This window comes from Hyaena hyaena, unplaced genomic scaffold, assembly GCF_003009895.1.
Source record: "Hyaena hyaena isolate Hyena2069 unplaced genomic scaffold, ASM300989v1 scaffold_163, whole genome shotgun sequence".
NCBI classification, from domain to species: Eukaryota; Metazoa; Chordata; class Mammalia; order Carnivora; family Hyaenidae; genus Hyaena; species Hyaena hyaena.
Window position 1 is genome coordinate 2,371,612 of NW_024080794.1, and position 24,101 is coordinate 2,395,712.

The window sequence follows — 24,101 nt, forward strand, 5'->3', positions numbered from 1 at the left end:
AGAGGTTCTTCTGCCCAGGTTTTGTTTACATAAGAACAATCTTGGCCACAGGTCATCTGTGTGGGAGATAATTAATCGCCAGCTCTTTAAGCACAGGTAGGCTAATTAGTATGCTTATAATACGGGATCAAAATTTTCCTGGAATTTTTTTTTAAATTTCAGACAATTAAGGATCTGTAATACCTGCCAGTCTTTTATCCAAAGCAAGCACAAAGGATGTTGGTGAAATAGAGAAGACTTTGTTTTTCAACTATTCAGAAAACACAAGGCATCACTGATAACCTGAAGGCCTCGTTTCAATTCTGATTTCAGATCCATGATGTCTGAGAGCTTGTCTTTTTAAAATGTGTTATTGCTAAAATTTTTAAGTAGGTCAGTAATGGAACTTCAGAAGCCATAACATTCTGATATTCTAATAAATGATCAGGGTCAGAATCTCACTTGTTTATATTTCAGGAAAGCATGTTACTAATTTGGACTATAACACAACAGGACTTTTATTATATATGTAAATATCCATAAATACATATTATATATATATATAAACAAACTCCAAACATTAGATAGCATCCTGAACATCACCCACACAGACGAGGGAGAGACACAAACCTGCAAATGCCTCTAGTGCAAAAGAGAGGACTCTTCGATTTTAGACTTTAAACACTTTTTTTCTGTAGACAATACCTTAATAAAACAATTATGAAGTACTCTGAAACTGTGCCACACCCCTTTGACTAAGCCACACTCCACAAAATACTTAGATAAAGCCCAATCAAATAAACATTAAGGCAGAAAATGCAACCTAGAATGCCCCATCCTGTGCTCTGCCAGAGTCTGAAGGGCTATCTCACTTGAAAATTTAATCTAACAAAATCTACTGTGATTCCACTGCAGCCTTTGCACTTAAGGAAAGCTAGTTCAGTCTCTGACATTTTGATTTTCATAGCAGATGGAACCAAAAAAAACTTCCTTGGCTCCCAAGCATATGCCTCCAGTTGAGATTTTATTTCTCGAACCTTACGCAACATCCAGCAAACAAACAAACAAACAAACAAAGGTTATTTTCTATTACTCACTATTACTCCAGGATTTCAGTAAATATTTGATACTGATCTCAAAGAAGCCGGAATCCTGCTGGCTGGCCATGTCGGCGGTATACAAAGAGGCTCCTGGGACTGGACTGGGAGCCGCTGGAGGAGCAGGTACCGGGTGTGGAGATGTGCCTGTCACAGGTTAGTGATGTAAGCGGGGGTCAGCCGCGGAGAGGAAGCCTCTGCAGATCTACCTCCGGCACTGGCAGGGAGTCCTCATTTAAAGGACGCCGAGGAGAGAAGCGGGAGAGAGATGCTCGGCGGCCGCTCCTCCTCCTCCTCCTCCTCCGGGTCTAGGACTTGCTTCTTATTTGCTGGGTGCTGATCTGTCTGCAGCTCTCAGAGGTGGCGGCGGCCGCTGCTTTCATTTCTGGGCTGCCATAACCAGAGCCGCCTGCTGCCGGCCGCCCACATGCTCTGCTTCAGCCAGGTACGCTACCGAGGAAGTCCCCACCTGAACTGTGATCCGTTTTTCCCCTGGGAGGGAGGGTTTCTTGGCTGGCCTTCCTGACACTGTGCAGGCAGCCACGGCCCACACGGCGCTCTGCAGGGCTGAGGGATGGGCTGGGAGCGCCACCCCCTGCCCCTGCCCACGGTCTCAACCTGAGCCACCGCTCAGCCCCGGACTCAGCCGGAGGAGGAATTTCCCAGCTCCTGTGGCTCCTCTCTCTTCAGAAATGCTTCCAGGGAGCAGCCCGCATGAGCACTGGCTGCTACTTCCCCTTGTGTCTGTCCCTGAAATATACACAACTGCATCGCGCTGCAGCACCCCTGGATCTGGTTGCAGTGACGTTTTTTTAAAAGCCCCATCTGTCAGCCTTGTTGCAGTAGGAAAGCTGGGTAACAACAGGGCATTTGCCTGGGCTTTTTCTTCCCCTTCTTTCACCGGCACAGTGGAAGCTGCACTTTGTGCTTCCCCCTACCAGAAAAGCTTGTCGCTTTGAGAGGCACTCCACTCTTAACGTGTGCATCTGAAGGGGATGCTTAGTGGGCTTGTTTACAGAATGTGAGGCTCCACGACGGATCTGTTTCTCAATCCTATCGTTTCTAAGAATCATGAAGCCCAATAAAGCTTATTTATTTGTATTAAAAGGATAAGAAGCAAAAGCATTAGATTCCTTGCTGTACAATGGCTTTTTAGTTCATGAAGTCTTGATATCAGGTGTCCTGATTTTGGTTAGCTTTCTTTCATGTTACCATTTAGCTTGACCAGGGGATTAAATAAGAGTATTATAATTTTGACAGGCTGTGTTTCAGTAGGTGGGATTTGGCCAACTGTCTCACAAACCACGGACTAATTCTCCCTTTCCAGTACATTTCTCATTAATATTTTTCCAAAGAAATTAATAGGCCATATTAATAATCATTGAACATAAAAATGTTGGGCAACTCGCCTCAAATGAACACACAGATAGGGATTTTTGGACTAACAGCTCTTTTGAGAAATGGTAAAGAGAGCGCAAAATACTTTTAAGACTAAGAATTACTGTCCTGAAATGCCCCAAGGCACCATCAGTTTAAGCTTTTCAAACTCCTTACACTTACACAAAAGACTAGCCCTCAGCCACCAAGATCTCCAGCTCCTCTCACAGTGTTTTATTCTCATGAAATTTCGTACCTGATGAACTTTTTTCATTTATAAGCATACTAGAGTTGATAAGCTAGTTTTATCATCTGTACTTTGAATATATGGATTCCACGTGAGACAGGACCTAAAGATTTTTACTTCAAAACAGCTATCATATTCAAAAACAAAAATTAATATCCATACCTACTTGTCTGAGGCCTGCCCATGGCAATGAATGAACAGGGAGACTTCATAGTGCCTTGGAGTTCATGAGCACGGTCTCTCAAGACAGGCCCCAGATTCCCACCTGGCTCCAGACTTCACTACCTATGGGACCCAGGGCAAGCTATTAACCTCACTAAGACTTAGTTTCCTCACTTGGAGAATGGAAATAATAGTGGTACCTACCTCATCCAATTGTTGTAAAGATTAAAGGACATGACGAATAAAGTGTTCAACATAATGTCTTGTGTATAGTAAACAATTAAGCTTTAGCTATACTGATATTTATTATGAACCCTTGGAGACAACAGAATAGAGCTTTTTTAAGTTCACCACATGATTGTAACACTGATGGGACTTAGAAGGTATATTGCTTTTGAACACCAATGGTAACGATTTGGAGCTAGCAAGTTGGAGACACTTCAAATAGCTGCAGTAAGTAAGCATTCTATTATATATTGTTACTCAAGCATACACAGATTCTCTTGGCTGACTTTATTAAATAGACCTTAACTGGCTTTTCAGAGTTTTCAATCCTGCTATAAACATATTAATTTGCTGAGAATGCCACTTGTACATATTTTGAGAAGAAACTATCCTAAATTTTTAGATGCTATTAAGAAAAGAATGTTTTTAGTGGCATATCGTTTTCCCTGTGAAGAGCGAACCAGTAACGAAGAACTCAGGCTCTGTCCATTAGAACCTGAAATCTTGCTCATGGGTGCTTTTTTTTCCTCATCTGAGTACTTTTAAAGAGAGCATATATTGTAAAAGGACAGAAAAGGCCTTTTGTTTTGTTGAAAGGCCTACAAATCAAATAGAAAGACACCTGCTGCAAGCTGGGATAAAACATTTATCTTTTTGTCTCCTCTCTGGCTGGAGTGGGGATGCTTATAAAAAAAAAAATGTCATCAGAACAGGCACCTGGACAGAGGGACCTAAAATACAAATAAAATCTGAATTTGTCCCTGGCTTGTTATGAGGCTCCAGATGTCATTTAAGAGGAACGAGGGGTCTTTCCTTAATAATGTTAGAACACGTAACAGATCTTAAAGCAAGGAATTAGGCACAGATGTCAGAGGCTCAGAGAAAAGTAACAGTAATACAGGAAAGCTGAAAGGCCTCATGAAGTAGTGTCCATGAATGGGGGTAAAAAGTCAGAAAGTGACCTGAGATATGATCATAGCACCATCTACATTTATTCAACATTAATAGTGTGTTTAAAAATACCAATTTTAGGGGCACCTGGGTGGCTTAGTTGGTTAAGCGTCCGACTTTCGCTTAGGTCATGATCTCGCGGTTCGTGGGTTCGAGACCCGCGTCGGGCTCTGTGCTGACTGCCAGCTCAGAGCCTGGAGCCTGTTTCGGTCTGTGACTTCCTCTCTCTCTGACCCTCCCCTGCTCACGCTGTCTCTCTCTCTCTCTCTCTCTCTCTCTCCTAGAAATAAATAAAATATTTAAAAAAAATTTCCTTTTAAAAAAAAATACCAATTTTATCAAAGCTAGTCCTCACCCCCAACCCATTATGAAGTACTACTAATAGCCCCATTTCATAGATGAGAAAATGGAGGCAAAAAGATATAAAATAAGGTCAAGGTCATAGAGCTGGCAAAATTTAGGTCTAACAAATTTTAGAACCAGAGTCATTTATCTATCTGTATCTATTTATTTATTTAATCATAAGCAAGCAAAAAATCATGGTTACCTACTCCTTTTCCAAACTTCAGGAAGAGAAGCTAAGACCCTTGTTAACACTACATGATAGTAATGTTTTAGGTTCAGGTCCCATTGGCTCTCTAAGACTGCTTACTGCCTTTCTGTCAGGCTTTAGCCTGGGGAAAGCAATTATTCCCTGGGGCTTTGCCCGTCCCAAAGAAACCTAGAGAAGAATGCTGTTATCTTTCACATTAATTTGATTCCTTGTACAAGTCGTGGTCTATATCAGGATGCCTGACCTGGGGTGGGGGTGGGGCCAGTGGGGGTGGCAATCTAGTCTGAACTCCACTCTCCAAGCTGTAAAGAGGTAGAAATGTGTCCACCCTGGTGGATGCCACACATTTGGCCAATACACAGTCCACAGGAAGAGGTACTTAATTGTGATCAGTATAGCTTATGGACTCACGGTAGCCTGGGGTGGTGCAGTGGGGACTAAGAAAACAGAGCATTTCAAGAAGGCAGAGGCCAACTGGTCACCTGCCACCTGCGACGCAGGTTGCTGAACAGCAGGGTGGGACAAAGGTGGGTGGTAAAGGGTGCATGGATTGTAAATTACAGTCTGTGGCATTCCCTACTCTCTCTTCTGTCCTTCCAGAAGAGCCATGTGTGTCTCATTTGTGTCTCTGCCACAGCTCTTAGCACACGCTAAGTTCTCATGCAAAGAACACATAGAATGAGTCACTGAATGAACAGACATGTCATGCATGCCTAGTGCTATCTGTTGCCTGTGGGGGGAAAATGTGCAACAGAAGTGCAATCGGTTTGTGTTTTGATCCATATTTAATTTTCTCTTTCCTAGCATTTTTGACAATTTTTTTGGAGATTAAAATGTGTGGCGTTCAAAAAAATGTGACAACAAAGCTAGGCAAACAATCTGGATGCTTGCCAACATCAAGAGCCATCTCATAATGGTTTTAAAAAGTCTGACTGCATTGATTGGGTTAGGGTTGGAATCCGCCCCCTTTCCCTGTGGATGGCTGCACGTGGGCACACATGTGTAATTATTGTCAGAGTGACATGTACATTCATGCATAGAATGTATTAGGCAGAAGATAACTGTTTTCCTAGCATCCTGAGGAAACAAAGGAAAATCACTGAATATAAGAAAAAATTGCTTTCTCAATTTTTGCTCAGTCTAAAATTCCAAAAAAGCATTAAGAATACTACATGCCTACTAGTATGTATTATTTCTCAATAAGAACGGTTCCAAATTAAATTAAGCATCACTTGAGATCAGTGGTGACAAGTATGGATGGAGAAAGGGCTTTGTTTTGCTTTAAGCAGAATGAGGCCTTTTAGAGATAAAGAAAGCATCAAGATAAATCAGAAACTTTTTGATATATTTTAGATGCATAATCTGTGCTGATCTATCTCGTGCTAAAACACAGCAGAGAAAAAAATATGAAGCGATGCCACACAATGTTCATTTCGTAAACAGAAAACTCAAGAATCATTCCCTTAAAAAATCCAACCCACATACACAAATCTTCACAAAAATAGATTCTGCAAATTTTGAAAATGCCTACTCCATTACTCGTCAGTACAAATAATTTTTTCTAAATGAATTGAAATATATTTAAGTGTTCTGAATGCACCAGAACTTCATTAGAGCACAGCTTCTTGTTACACATATGTAAACAAGGAAAATAGTATCTCCTAAAATTGTCTCCATTAACAATTATCAGAAGAACCCATTTTTCTTCCCTACTTACTTCCCCTGCAAAGGAGTTTTATAAGGAATCCTGGGCCATGACAAAGGAATTGAATGTCAGTCTAGCTAATGGGAAGTCCTTGAAGGATCGAAGCAGTGAAAGGCATCAGATGGCATAGAGAAATGACAGCAGAGAGCAGGGTCAAGCTTGAAGTCCTTTCTCTTCCTGCTCTGAGCAGGGAAGCCTCACTCCATAAGCCCATTGTCACCCAGGGTGTGTATCAAGTCTATTCTAGACTAGGGTAGGGGGATTAACATTAATCGAGCTCAACTTGATATTGACACACCGCTAGACTGTATTTCAAAGGATCTGTATGGACAAACCCAAACCAAGGGCCACACCTGCTAAGCACCTGCAAGGCACCTCTCTAAAAGTGGTGTTGAGACACCATGAGAATGACTTGGGACTAGGGCATCAGTTAACTCAGGTCTCTATCCCCAGCATCTTCATAACTGGAGAGATAAAACTTGGGCCTCTCTCTCAACACTTCTCCAAACAATTGAATGGTGACCTCAAGAGCAAATATTCCGAGGGTATTAATTAGAAGGGGCGCAATATAGTATGCCAGAAACAAGGCTCTATTCTACTGTGTAGGAGCTGTGTTGCTTAGCAAAGCTGCTGAACATCTCCCAGACTCAGTTTCTTCATCTCTAAAATAGGGTTTATCTCACAGGTCTGTCATGAGAACTAAATGAGCACATAGCCAGAGGACAACTGGTAAATAGCAGGTCGATAGCTAGCAACGATCCCAGAATACCCAACACAAAATGCCCCTTTAACTCCACAGTCAGATTAGGGAAAGGGGGAGAGAGAGACCTTGCTCATGGCAGAGGGCTTCCATCTACAGTCACCGCCCCCTGCTGGCTACTAATGGAAGGCTGAAGTTTTGCAGAAGCAACGAAAGCCTAACCTTGTACAGGTTAGGTTTAAAAAAAAAAAAAAAGTTTTATTTAATATTTTAGTGCTTCTAACTTTCTGTGCCCAGGGTAAGCTGGATAGAAGTCTGGTTACCTTAGTAGAGGCTCAAAATTTACCTAATTTATTCTTCTTATTAACCTCTCAAGGTAGACCTCTTTGGATATTATTATCCTACAGTCAGACCAGGAGATGTGGTTCATACGTATTTTGTACACATAAATATAAAGATTTGACCTCAATTTCTGCAAGGCACAAGTAGTATTTAATATTGTATTTACAGATAATATTGTATGTAAACAGAAAATATGGGTTATTTTGACTGCCTTTTATCGCAAAAGCACACAACAGTACCGATAACTTTACTACCCTATTTTTGAATACCACCAGCAACCAGAGAACTTATTTATACCAAGATACAAACAGGTGCAATATCACAATAGGAGCCAATAATATTTAATTATAAGTTATTTCCTTTCTGAAGAAGTAAAAACACAGCATTTGCTTTGCATATCATTATTGACCAAAAATGCACAGATTAATAATACTTAGAATAAAAAATAACCATCACACTTTCCAAACTCTGGTTGCCACTTAAAAATAGCTTTTTACCTATGAAAATGATAAGTTAACAAACAAAAGAGATGCATTCTCATAGTTGCATTTAAACGTTTTGTCTATGGTAAGACATTCCATTTATTAAGCGATTGAAAATGAAATACCTTTTAAGGATAGAACTAATATTCCCACTAATGTTCCCAATTTCACACACAAAAATAAATTTTAGATTTTAAGTCATAAGGGGCAGATCAACTTTCCCTCAGAGGTACCAGTTAATGTAAATAGTTATTGAAATCTAGATTTTTAAAGTCACCAACATCAGGAAAAATTGGAAATTTTGTTTTTTTCTTTCTTTTAGGTATGATCACATGTTTGCAGTTACCTACCAGCAAACTTTGATAGACTAAGAGTCAGGAAACTCTATTTTCCTCCTTATTCTGGCCCTGATACTATGACCTTGAACAAGTTACTGTCTACTACATGAGGAAAGCTGCTTCTCATCACCAGACTGCCTCATCTCCCAGGGTAGGCCAGCCTTTGACTTTCCATATTATTAGGAGGGACCCTGGCTCAGGGAAAGAGCACTGCATAATAAATTATTTGATGTTGGTCTTTGGCATACGTTATTTTAACTTTTGGGCAACAGATTCACCTTCTCAATTCTGTTTTGATAAAGCTAGTACCAAAAGTATCCCATAGAAAGCACATGCTGGCTGACTAGGAGAAGAAGCTGACCCAGAACCAAAAGAAGAAAAAGGAAATTAGAAAGAGATAAACCAACCAGAAAGTGAAAATGATCGAGGGTTCTCTGTGAAGTTAATAAGGCAGTATCAAAGTGCTTTGTTCTGTTTAGGAGAAAATGGATGCACTCTACAGCTGTCCAAGTCCTGGAAACCAGAGATAATCTGTAGCTGAAAACCAGGTCATTGTCACTGAGATGAAGTGTTGAACTAAGGAATTAAAGATACATAGAACAGCCCTTCATTTGAAACTAAAGCTTTAAAAAGAAGTTATCTACCTCACTGAGCATCACTGATTAAACCTTCAAATGACCATCTGTTCCTAGTGCTATGTGGTTCAGTCCCTCTGATCCCACCTTTAGAGGATTGTGGTCTGAGCCCAGCAACACTGAAGTGGAGAAACACATACATCACCTTCTCCACCCCCAAGCACAGTTCAAACGCGGTAGAAAATGTAACTGGGAAGGCGCAAGTAAATTTTGGAGGATAGGGAAAGCCTTGCAAGGCATGTTTTTAGAAAGGGTGGGGAAATCACCACCCTATTTTGACCAGACAGGCAGAGCTTTGTGTAGGAGGGTGGGGCTACGAGAAACTGTCTGAGTGATGGGAGGGAACAGTTTAACAAGCTGGTGGTGAGAGCAGTTCCAAATGCACGGCTCAGCTGAGAAGCCAGAGAAAGAATAATGATCTTTGCAGATGGTCAGGTTGGATGAGGTCACTTTGAGCAGCTCAGGGAAACAGAGGTGGAGGGTCATGATTCTGATCCTCATGGTGTTAGTTATAGAGAAACCCAAGCTCCTGTCAGCCCTCACTCCACCAGATACTGGCCACAGCGATCCACTCTGGTATTGGAGCTACTCCCTTCTCCTTTAGAAGAATACAGGTGATACTGTACGATCTGCTATCTACAGAAGGTTGTTTCATGACCTCAAAGGAGACTCTGTAGATGAAAGGGTTTATTATTCCCAGGGTGCCCATTTTAGGATGCTCAGGGCTCCAGAAGTGTAAGGATCACACAAAAGGGCAGGAGGTCTCCTCTCAGCTCTTCCCTCTTAAAGAAACATATCATTAACTTCCAGCTACTGTGGAAGCCTGCTGGACTTCAGCTTTGGGTTAGGGACATACCAGTGCTGTCCTGCTATTTAAGTGACCATTTGCAAACTTCAGGAATGTGCTGGTGGTTTGCTGGTGTCTTATCCAAATGCCACTTAGGTCTTTCTGGATAAATACAGGATGGGTGGTAACGGTAGTGTGCCTACGACTCCACCCTACCTCAAGATTCATTTTCCACCTTCTTTGCTCTTCAAGAGAATTTGTTCTTATCCTTTACAATTTTTCAAAAATTCACTTTCTCTATAAATTGTTATATCCTCATCTTTATATGTCACTTTCATGTATATAATTTAAATTTTGTGTTCATTACAACAATGGGCAGCAGAAGAGTAAGGAAAGGGGACGTGGACATGGGCCTTCTTTTAGACTTTTGGATAAGAATTTGGGATACTTCTCATAGTAAGAAATGGATTAGCAAGAAGGCTAAGTCTAGAATGAACATAGTAATACTCTCTCCTTTGGCTCTATGTGTACATATACAGATAAGGACATTGAAATTTATGGGGATCCAATAGCTAGAACATGGCAGAGTAATGATAACAATAATGAAGATAATTGCTGGTTATATGATGATTGGAACTCAGATTTGATGCGAGGCTAGTCATGTCCAACAGAAATATAACATGAGCCACATATGCAATTTAAAATATTCTAGTATGTACATTTGTAATAATAAAACAGGTGAGATTAAACTTAATATATTCTATTTAACCAAATATACCCCAAATATGATCATTTTTAACATGTAATATATGTATATGTATATATAATTATTATTGGGACACAATATTTTTTGCACTAAATATTTGAAATCTGGTGTATATTTTACAGCACATTTCAGTTTGGACAACCAAATTCCATGGGCTCAATAGCTACACGTGGCTAGTGGGTCCTTTATTGGACAGTGCAGATCTAGGGGGTTCTCAGCTATTTTTGGACCCTTTTGGTCACTCAGCAGAGCCACTGGGCTTCTTCTCAGAATGTAAATGAGACAAAACCCAGGAGATTACAATGGAAACCAGTTATTTTGAAATACAGTTATCAAATTACTTAAAAAAACACACACACACACAAAATTGCAATATTGTAGATAATGCATTTCTTTAATAAGACTTTAAATAGCATAACCTAGAGATAGGCCTAATAATTATAATAATGTTTAAATAAAAGAGTAAACATAAAAAATATTGAAGTCCACCTAAAGCAACTGTAACAGAAAAAAATCTGTGAGTTCAATTGGTAGTAAAATCAAAGTTACTGCTAATACTATTTTTGTTGCCTATGTTTGTACTTGAAGAAAATAATAAATTTCAGTTAGAGGTTAATGAGAAGCCAAGTGCAATTTTTCCCCATCTTAGCCCTTGGATCCCCGCAATCCTATCTGTGGATCTGCTTGAGAGCATGTGCTTAACCAGTATTTTCTATTCTTCCCATACACCACTCCTTCCAGGAAAGCTCAGTTTCAGGTGATTCTTAAAGATGGTAATAAATAATTGCAACATATTTGAGAAGCTTCTCGTGTTTTTCTCCCCATTCACTTGATTCTACTTCTTTCTCTCTCTTCTTCTTTCTCTTGCTCTTTCTACCATCCCTACCATGCTCTTCAGTATCTTACTCTATTCAACTGGATATTCAATAAATTATAACATATATCACAAAGCTTTTCCCAGAAGCTACAGGTGCAATACTCACCAAATAATTTGTTGCTGAGTGATAGAACACCAGCTAATTATGTGGGGGACCTGGGGAACTTAGTCAGTTCATGATCTCATGGTTGTGAGATCGTGTCAGGCTCTGTGCTGAGCATGGAGACTGCTTGGGATTCTCTCTCTCTCTCTCTCTCTCTCTCGCCCTCTCTCTCTCTCTCTCTCTGCCTCTTGCCTGCTTGTGCTCTCTCTCACTCTCTCAAAATAAATAAATAAACTTAAAAATTAAAAAAAAAACCACTAGCTAATTACAGTCTTCACACTCTAACAAGTACATGCAATATAACTCACTTTTGTGTGTGATCTAAATTGTCCATTTTGAGAATATGTAAAATGTCATCCTCATAGGTTCAATAATCTCTCCTCCCCAAAACTTATATGTATTGATAAGTTGTATCCTAAATTCTTTTATTATCTAAGTGTAAAGGAGATGTTATATTATTACATACACTTAAAATGGTACTGATTTTCTTGAGAAAGAGATAGAGAACACGTGCATGAGTAGGAGAGAGGGGCAGAGAGAGAGAGAGAGAGAGAGAGAGAATCTCAAGTAGGCTCCATGTTCAGTGCAGAGCCCAATGGAGGGCTCAATCCCACAACCCTGGGATCATGACCTGAGCTGAAATCAAGAGTTGGATAATCAACTGACTGGGCCATCCAGGTGCCCCAACGGTACTCTGGTCTTAACAACTAATTTAATTTTTAAGATTTCACTTTGCTTTGAGGTGTGGAACTCATTCAGTGGATCAAAACCAGCATATTTTTCTAATAGAACAGGAAGGAACACATCAGAGTGCACCATATAGTAACAGGGTCAGCACGGTTCCATAAAAAACTGTTATTTGTGTACACACACATGCATTATATGAATGAAAATGTACACATATGTGAATGCAGTGTTGTGATATAAAATATATTTCTTATTGTGAGTCATGGTCAGAAAAGTTTGAAAATCTTATGTTGGGAAAGTAAAACCATTGGGCTGCTATGCAAAAGTTTGACAGTTTCTCAAAAAATTAAACACAGAATTACCACATGATCCCATAATTCCACTCTTGGGATATACCCTAAAGAACTGAAAACAGGGACTCAAACAGTTACAGGTACATCCATGTTCATTGAAGCACTATTCACTATGACCAAAAGGTGGAAACACCCCAAAGGTCCACCAATGGGTGAATGAATAAATATACAAATTGTGGTAAAGCTGCACAGTGGAATATTCAACCATAAGAAGGAATGAAATACTTACTGATCCATGCTACATGGGCAAACCTTGAAAACATCATGCAAAGTGAAAGGAGCCTGACATAGAAGGTTGCATACTGTAGGATTTGATTTATAAAAAATACCCAGAATAGGAAAATCCACAGCAACAGAATGCAGACTGACTGTTACCAGGGGGTACAGAAAGAAGGAAATGGGGAGAATCTGCTTAATGGTTAGGGATTTTACTTAGGAGTGAGAGAATGTCTTTGAAGTAGATAGAGGTGGTGGTTGTCTAACACTGCGAAGGTATTAAATGCCACTGTCTGTCACTTTACAATGGTTGATTTTGTTATGTGGCTGTCACTTCAAGAAATTATTGAAAGATAAAAAAACAGGTAGTCTGCAGGCCCTAGCTCTAGAAGACTTGTCATTAGGCCTACTTTTCGTGTGCATGGTGACTACTTGTGGCGCTGCTACATCTCCACCTAGTGGTGAAGGTGCCTTACATCTGGGCTCCAGGACTAAAAATGCCTCATTGCCAAAAGAGCCACCTCACATCAGAAGTAGTTCAGTATCTGAAGCAAGTCAAGGCCCACATCTTCAAGTGGGATCTCTACTTCATGAGTGTCCAAATGATGCACAGTGATAACCTCCAACCACTGAGCTTTAGGCGGGGAATAAGGATGGTGTCAGTCCTGGCCCTGAAATACTTCTCAAGAAGTCTCACTGGGATTCATTTGCCTGTCTTTAAACCAGGACCGGCACCCCCCACAGAAGGATAAGCGTTAATATAAGACAGCATAAGATATGCACCCAATGCTAGTTTCCTTCTTCATCCTTCCTTATTTCTGAAGATACTTCATATGGACTAATGAACCCCAAACAAGAGGATTTATATCACCAAGGGAGCTCCCCTGCCTCAGACTGTCAATGGAAGAAACATAAAGACTGTGGGTGTCTGGAGCTAAGAGACATGGATCTGGAGGCTGCAAGCATAGAATGCAGAGCAGAAACAACATAACACCAAGGCCAAGAGAGAGACGCAGCAGGACCTGGTGAGTATCAGGTGCATGGCGGAATGGGGAGAGAGACAGAAAGGAGAGATCTAGCAGATATTCTAGTTATTGCCACAAATGTTGCCCAAATGGAGGGGGGGGGGGAGAAGAGAGAGAGAGAGAGAGAGAGAGAGAGAGAGACAACCTGTATGTAAGTGGGCTCATAATGTATTCTGTAAAAATGAAATGAAAAGCAGACTAACGCATGACATGTAGTTATAAAAAACAACCAGAAAAGACAGGCATGAAAGTCACGTGCTTTTCAAATGAGGCCAAAGGTTATAAGCAACTCAAAGAGTAAAAGAAAGAACATGGAGAGAAGGATCATGGAATTAATTAAAAATAAAATAGGGAGGGGGCACCTGGGTGGCTCACGTGATTGAGCATCTGACTCTTGATTTGAGCTCAAGTCATGAGCTCATGGTTTGGGGGATGGAGCCCCATATTGGGCTCTGTGCTAACAGCACCGAGCCTGCTTGGGATCCTCTCTCCTCTGTCTCTGCCCCTTCCACCCACCCATCGATCTTGATCTCCAAACTCCTGAAAATAAATAAACATTAAAAAGTAAAATAAAACAAGGAAGAAAAATTACCAGAGCAAAATGCACTGCTCCCATATCAGAATAATTCATGATGTATAGAAAATTATATGAAGTGGTGGAATTTGGCACTGGAAAACCACAGGAAACAAAATCAAAATACTCTTTTTACATACTTGTAGGGATGCTGACAAGGATCAGAGGGGTAGGTGGTGAGCAGAAAGGAAAACCCTCCGGGCACCTCCTCAGGTGGGCTCCTTCCCCCTGCCCTGCCTCATCCACTCCACTGCCTTCCTGCTCCCCTCCTCCCACCCCATTCTCTGGGAAGTCTCCGCCTCATAGATGGCAGTGGATGTGAATGCTCCAATTTTTCTGTCACCAAATCCCCAAAACCGCCTTTCTCCCCTATTGCAATGGAGGAAATGTGTCTTCTGACCTCATCTCTGCACCTTTCCTGGGACCTCACTCCTTTGGTCTTTTGTATCTTAACCTTTTCTTTCTGAGATCTTTCCAGTCTTTATTAAAACATTCAATACTGCTCATCTGAAAAGCAAAACCTAAACAAAACAAAAACCTTCCTTTATTGCACATTCCTTCTAATTTCTACCTTAGCTTCCTGACTTCCCAATCATAGCATTGTGTCTCAACATAGCTGCCCTTACATGCAGCCTCCCACCACTCCCCCTCAGTCCGGTCCAGTCAGTCTCTTGTGGCCACACTCCTACTAAGGTGACCAATAGCCTCCAATGAGCCAGTGGGCACTTCTTAGTCCTTAAGTAAAATGGCATCTCTGCCCATTGGATGCTGCAGAACTGCAACCTCCTTCTTGAAACTTCTCTTTGCTTTCATCACCTCATAATCTCCTGGTTTCCCATGTCTTGCACGGTCAGCCCTGCCTCCCCTTTCTCCCAATTCTCTGGCCACCTTGCCCTCCTCCAGCTCAGGGTGAGGAGTACTGCTCCACCTGGCTACAGGTTATTCTGCATTCTCCTGCCTTGGCTGTTCTTCCATCTGCCCAAATAGCACACCTTCAGAGAAGCCTTCCCTTGACAGCCTTGACTAATTCCAGGCCCACTGTTAAAATTACCCCCAGCTACTTTTACTTGTATTTACTTATCACATGCATTTACTTATCACACATTAATTGTGTTCATTTCTGTCAATATGCTTTTCTCCCTCTTTGGACTATCATCTCCACTGGGGCAGAGTCCACCTTATTGTGTTTGGCATTTCATTCCTTGTGTTTTAGGATACTAGGGAAATGCAGTCAACACAGAAATAGTAGACCCTCAGTACGTAATTATTAAGTGGACAGCCATTTGGGTAAATGAAAGAATGAACAAATATTCTAACCAATGACACTGAGTCAGAGCACATTAGTGACTTTACCCTAGTTGCCTCAGGGCTTTAATCTTCTCTATGCAGAAGCTGTTAATAATTTTTCAGGCTTTCTGATATCTGTTTGAACAAATCCCACTTGGGGCTAAGAGCAGCATGAGGGAGAGTAAGCTGACAGCAAAGGAAGATGAAGAGCCAAAGGGAAGGTAAGCTAGAAGACTCCCCATGTTCTCTGTGTTCCATTTCTTGTTTTCCTAACAGCATCTCCAACCATGTCAGGTGCAGATGGGGCCCTTTCCAAGCAGCGTACTATAGACCTGGCGGCTGTAGAAGCTATACGTGTAGGAGCAGCAAAGCATGGGAGGTATGGGAGAAGGGAAAACAAAAAGCAGATTTGAAGACAGAATCAAAGTCCAATGGACCTGGTAGAGGTGGGTCTTGGAAGTCATTGAGCCCAATTTACTCATTATATAGATGAAAAAGTCAAGCCTAAGTTCAAACGGAATCACCCAAGGTCTCCATTGGTGGGAGAACTGGGTAGACTGAACCCAGTGCCCTTGTGCCTACCACCAATGCCTGCTAAGGTAGAGAGCCAGGACACTGGTCCTGTTACTTCATGGATGTTAAGGGAGAGACTTCTCATGGGACCATTTTACACCCATCCTGTTCAAAACAGTGTTTTTCTTGTGCTAAAGATTGCTTGCATCAAGGCCATAACATCTCTAGTAAGATTCTAACACTCTTTTCTACTTAGGAATAACAGAAGATGTTAGGAAGTCCCAGGCAGATGTCTGACCAGAATTGAGTTTAATGTAAAAATTTTGACCCTATTGTTTTAACAATGCTATGCAGAGCCCATTGATTTGAAAGGTGATAGAAGGGACAGAGAATTCCCGGCTGCACTTGGTCAGCTAGGCTGGGGGAAGTCTACTCTTCCTAATCCCACTCACTCTCCAACCTACCGCCATCCTAGCTCATTGGGAGAAGCGCTTTGTGAACGACCAAGGCCCAAACCCCATGAAACCTTCTGATCCTGCCCTAACATGGCCTCCTGGCAGCACTTGGCACTGTTGGTCAGGTTGTCTTTTTTGATACTTTGGCTTTGCTTGGCTTCTGTGACATCAGCCTCCTCTGTTTTCTTCCTACTTCTGTGAGTGTTTGATCTTAATTGCTGTAAAGTTTCCTCCTCTATGCCTCCCTTATCGTAAGAGTATCTTACAGTTCCACACTGAGCCCCTTTTTCTTCTCATATGGAAATATCGCCTCGTAATTCTATTTAACCTTTAGCTTCAACTATTGTGTGATGTTTCCTAATTCCTATACCTCAGATCTTGCTGAGGTCTACATCCACATGCACCTCTTTACCTTTCATTGTCTGTCTCCATCTAGGTCCCCCTCAGGTACCTGAATCCAATGTATCTAAATCTGAACTCACCACTGCCCTTGCTCAGTTTCCAGTTTCTCCACTACCACCATTATGGCACCACCATTTACCAATTTACTAAAGTTAGAAAGCTGGGAATCCCACTCATTTTCATCCCCCCACCCTGTGCAAAGCCCCAGAAAGCCCTGCCAATTCTCTCAGCTATTTCTGAGAGTCTGCTCTCCTTACAGTCTGTCTGCTCATCTTCATTCCCACCACCATTGTCTTAATTCGGATACTTGTAATTCCTTGCCTGGCGCAAAGCTGTAGTCTTCTCATGGGTCTTGCATTTCTGCATACTGCTGCTGGATTGTTCCGTAGTTCTCTATCGCTTTAGGGAAAGAGCTCAACCTTTAGCCATCATCCTTGACCATTTCCTACGTCTCCAACTTCATGCAACACATGCTTCAGCCCGACAGAACTGTCCGCAAGTCCCCCAGACATCGTGCAGCCCTGGGCTGTTAGGCTCTGCCCTGTGCATCCTGCCTGTTCTTCCCACTTTACCCACTCGAACCCTTACCCCCTCTCCTGAGAGGCTCTGATGGACTTGCCCCTGCAAAGTCAAATGCTCGACTGACTCCAGTAGTACCTGTTACACAGTTGTGTAATTATTAGGTGACTCGTCTGCCTCCCACTAAGATGAGAGCTCCTTGAAGGCAATGGAAGGATGTGGCCCTCATCTCTGAATTACCAGCACCTACCATGGTGCCTGGAAAGTAATAGATTCTAAAAATGCCAGCTGAGGTTTATTTTTGTGGGTGAGCCCACAGGTAACAGATATGACAACATCACTCTCAATACATTAAATAAACAAACTACATTCTTTTGCTGTTCACCTATTAAGTGATTTTCTCTAGAAATCTACAGAAACAATAGAAAGGGGAACAATGAATTGTTTCATACAAAGACTAAAAAAAATCACATGATGGTTTGGAAGAGCCTGTTTTCATTAATTTGATCAGATGTAAATTCTAGAGATTAATGTTGAAATCTTCTGCCATTAACACAAAATTTTTTTAAATAGGCTCAATCCATAAAAACAACATGGAAGATAACAAATGCAATTCATGCAATCTTATCATGTTCTGCAAACACCTGTCCATGACAGGACTTAATTTTACTGGAACACACTTACTTAGTCGATCATTCACATAAGAGCAGCTCCAGCCAAGGAAGAGCATCACCCAACTCACTGTGCGTTTCTTTTCCACAAAGGAACCAATGACTTAATATACCTTCACACCTTGTAAAGTCCCACTAGGTCTCCGAATTTCACAGGTGCAGAAATTGAAGCATTTAAATAAGATGGTTATGGCCAGAGAATGAGTCCAAACACTGTTCTCACATAAGCAAACTTTCTTCTCAGGACTAGTTGAAGTTATACTGGTAACATTTCAGAGTCAAACTATACAGCATTTATAGCTTTATTCATTTGCTCTTCTTATACCCCAAGTGTCCTGGTGTTCTCTGAGGTCACTGGTATGTTGGTGGAGGACAGTCACAGCCCCATCGGGCTGTTGGAACCACTCCAGCTGGACAAACAGCCAGGTTTGTCTGGCACATCACCTTCACACACTCTGCTCCCCACAGAGTGGCCTTTTAGAACCTGATACATGGAAACACTTAGAAGCATGAAAAACACTTGCTTGGCAATGGAAAAAAATTCCCAAAAATTTCTCAGGAAGCATAGTGCCCAGAGATGGGCTCCCAGGAGCTCAGGTAAGGCTGACCGTGCTTGAAAAGACTGACTTCAGGAAGTAACCACACGCCGGATTTTGCTTATTAAATCATCTGCCACCAATGGGATTGCTCCTGTGGTAAACAGGTGTGAGGAAATGAACACAGAAGCAGAGTTCTTACATTTCTAACTACTCTGGCCCTTACTCAATTCCTGTGCTTTATTTGGAGGATGAAAATAATAGCACCTGTAGGAGTGATTGCTAATAACAGACTAGATAAGAGACCACTGAGGGCTTTTTAAATTAGGTAGATAAGGAACTCTTACTCTCTCACACTTAAGCATAAAAATTTAAGTTTCAGCTGTTCTCCTGATTCATTAAACATACATGTATATGTATATGCATAATACACACACACACACACACACACACACACACACACACCAGGACTAACTCCTCAGCCAGTTAAGAACATAGAATAAAAATACTCTTTTCTCATGTACTTTGAGTTAATAATGAAAACAGCAATAACAACACAGGGCAAGTCTACCGAAGAATCAATCTGATTTTCTGTTACACTTTCTGAAACACCAGCAATGAAGAATAAGCACTATGGGGCGCCTGGGTGGCTCAGTCCATTAAACATCTGACTTCGGCTCAGGTCATGGTATCATGGTTCATGAGTTTGAGCCCTGTGTTGGGCTCTGTGCTGACAGCTCAAAGCCTGGAGTCTGCTATGGATTCTGTGTCTCCATCTCTCTCTCTGCCCCTCCCCTGCTCATTCTCTCTCTCAAAACTAAAATAATTTTTTAAAAAAGCACTAGCTCTACTCCAGCTACAAAGGCCTCCTTGCTATTCCTTGAACAGGCCACACCCAGGGGCTTTGCACATGCTCTTCCTTACACCTGAACTCTTTCTCCCAAGATGTCCACATGGTTTACTGCTTTACTTTCTTCAGGTCGCTGCCTGTCCCCAAGATCTTCCCTGAGCATCCTATACAAGGTAAGAATTCATTCCCCTGTCCCTGTATCCTCCTTTCCTTGCTTTACTTTATTCAAAGCATCTGTCACTTTCTGAATAATACACATATGCTCATAGTGTGTCTCTCATACCCACCAGCATATAAGATCTGAGAGTCCAGAGGTTATGTCTGTTTTATTCCTTACTTTAAAAAATGTTTTTTAATGTTTATTTATTTTTAGAGAGAGAGAGAGAGAATGAGAGAGAGAGAGAGCCGCAAGTGGGGTAGGGGCAGGAGAGACAGAGAGACCCAGAATCTGAAACAGTTTCCAGGCTCTGTCTGAGCTGTCAGCACAGAGCCTGAATTGGGGCTTGAACTCACAAACCAGGAGATCATGACTTGAGCCGAAGTCAGACACTTAACCAACTAAGCCACCCAGGTGCCCCTGTTTTATTCCCTACTTTAATCCAAGTACCCAGAACAATGCTGAGTGCAACAAGATGGGTGCTCATGGAATACTGAATGAAGAAGTAAATGAATGAGTGAAAACTATTACAATTTAACTTGCTCTATGCATATCATGGACTATAATGTGCCAAATCAAGAAGCAAACATGTCAAATAATATATCCACATCCAAAAATGCTCACAGCAGTACCTGTCTGCTCATGAACCTTGACAAGATATGGTCCATGCGAAATTAAAGGTCAGGTTTGTTTCTGAAAGTATTTCATTTTCTCTATTGTTATTAGCATGCTGCCCGGATGTGAGGCTGCCATCACCTGGGGGTTGGTAACTCAGTGATGGTCTAAGCTGAGGTGCCTGCTGGCTGAACTCAACTTCCAATTCTCTGAATTTGATTGAATTTCCTGTACACTGACCAGAAAGAAAGTCAGTTCGGTGTGCTGACAGCCAGGAGATGTGGGGTGCCTTTTATTGAAGTACGAGGTGTGATGGTCCATGACAAACATGGGAGCTGAGTGGGGGGAAACCAGCTGGGCCTGGGCAGCAAGCACAGAACTGGTTGTGAAAGCCTGAGGTAAGAAGAGAGGATGCCGCAGAGTTGGTCTGGGTGTGTCCTGGCCTTGGGCCCATGCCTCCTCAAGGCTTCTGCACTGGGCCTGCAAGGACAGGTCCAGTCCAGTTAGAAGAATCTGGTGGGCATCACCTTTGAGCCATGGTACTATAAGACACACACATGCTGTTTTGCGAATGGTATTCTCTCTGGTTAGGTTGAAAACAATTTCATTTCCCCACATTCATTACAAGTGAAACTCTTTAAATGGACTTGACCTTTCAAAAATCATCAGACAGACAACTTGAAAGGCCTTTTGTGATAAATGTGGCAGAAGCAGAGAACTATTTAAGACTCAGGCTAGTGATACAGAAGACTTAGCAGAGGGCAGCTTGACTCTTGTTATTATTTCTAATTAGAGCTCTGGTTTCTGTGCGATGGCTAGACCTTTAACTAATGTTGGTTCTCGGACAACAACAGTACCGTTCTGATTTGTTAGACATTTTGATTATAATTTGGATGAAGGCAGATGCATCATACCCATCTGACTGGAGGATAAAGTGAAGTTAGGGGGTACGTATATAACTAATGACACCCAGGCTCTCTCCTGGAAATGACTAAAGAGTGAAATATGGGCCAAATCTAATGTGTAATATTTTATTTATTTTATTAAAATAAAATTATCATAATTTATATTACATGAATATATTTATATTACTATTATGTATAATATTTAAAATATTTTATTGTATTCATAACAGCAAAACTCTGTCCTTTGGGACCCCTCCCCAAATTATCAAAATAGGATGCCTGTCTTATATGTTCATTCACTTCATAGCATATATCAATTTATAATTATATATTTGTTTGTTCACATGTATATCAAAGCTGTCATGGATATAATTTAAGCCTCGAAGAAAGTAGGGATAATATCTGCTTGTTTCCTTACCTGTGCAATAGCTACAATGCAGCAGATGCTCAGGACTCATCTACAGAATAAATAACTAAACGAATGAACGTTCCAAACAAAGGATGGAGGAAAATGGGACTTACAAACAAGTCACTGAAAGATCTGGCTTTTCTCTTTGACTACAAGTTCAATGCCAGTTAACAATGCTGGGGCTATAAAAGATAGTCTAGATGTCTAGAACATGGGATGTGACCATCCTGCTTGATTCTATTCTGTGGAGTTACCTGCCTGCTTGTGCATATTCCTATGTAAGAGGATATATGTTACGGGCTAAATTATGCATCTCCTATTCCCGTGTTGAAGTCCTAAACCCTAATACCTCAGAATGTCACTGTATTTGGAGTAGGGTCTTTGAGGAATTAATTAAGTTAAAATGGGATCACTAGTGTCCTAATCCAATATGACTTTTAAGAAGAGATAAGACACAGACACACAGAAAGAAAAGATGATGTGCAAACACAGAAGACAGCCATCTGCAAGCCAAGGAGAGAGGCTTTAAAGAAGCCAGCCTGGCCCACACCTTGATCTTGGACTTCTAGCCTTCAGAACTCTGAGCCAACTTCTGTTGTTTACCCTGCCCAGTCTGCGGTACTTTATTAGAGAAGCCCCAGCAAATGAATATTTCCTAAGTAACTGCCTAACCGACTGAGTGTTTGATTTTAAAATGAGGTAAATTAAGAGGGGAATGAATACTTTCTTCACATACCTAAGCAACTATTACATAGAAGAAAATACAAGGGAAATTTTTCTGACAAAAAGAGACATCCAAAGAGGAATGAATGAGCACTCCAAAATATAATTTACTTATTTAATGAATTTATTGTTTATTAGCTGACTCCTCTGGCTAGAGCTATGCTCCACTAAGACAAGCACATAGTAGGTACTCAATAAATAGGCTGAGTGAATGAATTTACTCTGGAGGTTCTGAGTTTCTGGTCACTGAAGGTATCAGAACAGAAGACAGACATACCCTCTATGAGGATATTAGTGAAAAGTTTCTTGCAAAGGACACAGGGTCAGGCAACTCCAGGGTCCTTTACCAAAGCTGAAATTTTATTAATCTGGTTCTACAACTGATGAGTGAAATATAGGTACTCCTCATAGTAAAGGTCCACCTTTAAACATCTGTCTCCATTTACAGATTCTAGTCAAAGTATCAGAACATCCAACTTCTGTTTTACATTTCTTCAGCTGAAGGCATTATCCACCCATTGGATCTCCCAATATATAAGATAAAAAAAATTTTAAGTACAGTTACTATAAATTGTTTTCTGAGAGCTTGTTTGGTCGTTTTTTTTTTTTTTTCAAAGTAGACAGACATTTCTGTTTCTTAAATCTGCTTAATTTAGAGCATGAGCTCCAACAGTAGAAGACTGTGGAATCTTAATAAATGTCTAATGAAGAATAATTAATAATATTAAAAATTATCATCTTCTTCTCATCCTCCCAAGAGCAGCGGCAGATGGTGAATTCTGGCTGTGCTAATTCTGGCTGCGCCTGTGGCTGCCCATAGATCTTTCAAGAAGCCAGCATTCAAAGAACAGAGTGAAACGCACAAGAATCTCATGAATTTTGCTGTTGTTCCAAAGGTTCTTTTGGCACAGACTCTGCTTAGCAGATGAACCCATATACTTCCAATCACAGTAATCCAGTTAAAAAAAAATAACCAGACAATCTTACAGAGATCTTGAAAAAAAGACTTGTCCTTGAATACTAAAGAGGAGGGGGACAGGACATCCTCCTATTTCCATTCCTTTGAGGAATCCTGAGTCCTAATGTCAAGAGTTGAGGCCTTTCACATAGCTCAGAAATACTGAGCATCATGATGTTCAGGTAATTGAAAAGCACAAACATTTTCAGTCAATAAGATTTTTGTTTCGTAATTCGTTTTGGCAGATGTTTAACATTTGCCTGCTCCCATAAACTTTATTTCCAACTTGCTAGAAGTCTGCCGTGTGCCAAGACCAATACTACATATGGAGCCAAGATGGCAACTTCCACAACCCAACATATGTCTAGGTTTGCAGGACCTACGCTTCCATGTTTGTTTATGTTCTAGCTGTACCTCCAAAATATTTATTTTCATGAGGAATATTAACACTCTAAATGGAACCAAGGAAATGATTAATACTGAATCACAACCATGTTAAAAAAAAAAATCGATCCTGTGAACTAGATGGTGGTAAGTCGAACACATTTCCAATCCCAGGTAGCAGTGATCAGTACTGAAAGGTAAACTGTGTTGAATAAATCCTACAAGTCAAATATCCCATCTGACCCCCACAGTCCTCTGTGTCAGCATGAAGGCACTGGGAGAAGTGCATCGATGACAAAAAGGAGCTGATGAGAATAGGGCTCCCTGTTCCATCTCTTTCTTCATCATTGGAAAAGCAGAGTGTGTGCAAGACAGGATGGGTACCATATAATATGTTACTTGAGGCTCTGGGGTCTTAGGAAATGTTTGCTATTCTGTCCAATGTTTCACAAACTGTTCTATGAATCATTTAAAAAATTTTTTAATGTTTATTTATTTTTGAGAGAAAGACAGAGTGTGAGCAAGGGAGGGGCAGA

General features: G+C 41.1%; 1 protein-coding gene and 1 long non-coding RNA gene across 5 annotated transcripts in view; one reads left to right on the top strand and one right to left on the bottom strand.

Moving 5' to 3' along the window:
* Window positions 1-2,150, bottom strand: part of FRY (FRY microtubule binding protein) — a 258,661-nt gene extending 256,511 nt beyond the window's left edge. For all 4 annotated transcript variants that reach the window (XM_039239842.1, XM_039239840.1, XM_039239841.1 and 1 more), the window contains exon 1: window positions 1,077-2,150. In XM_039239842.1, the coding sequence (XP_039095773.1) occupies window positions 1,077-1,146 (70 nt within the window). In that variant the 5' untranslated portion in view covers window positions 1,147-2,150. The remainder of the gene's footprint in view (window positions 1-1,076) is intronic.
* Window positions 1,147-24,101, top strand: LOC120236821. The gene is made up of 6 exons (XR_005529779.1): window positions 1,147-1,232; window positions 8,143-8,309; window positions 13,407-13,607; window positions 15,745-15,914; window positions 19,544-19,587; window positions 22,982-24,101. It is a non-coding gene; the product is annotated as an uncharacterized LOC120236821 (long non-coding RNA).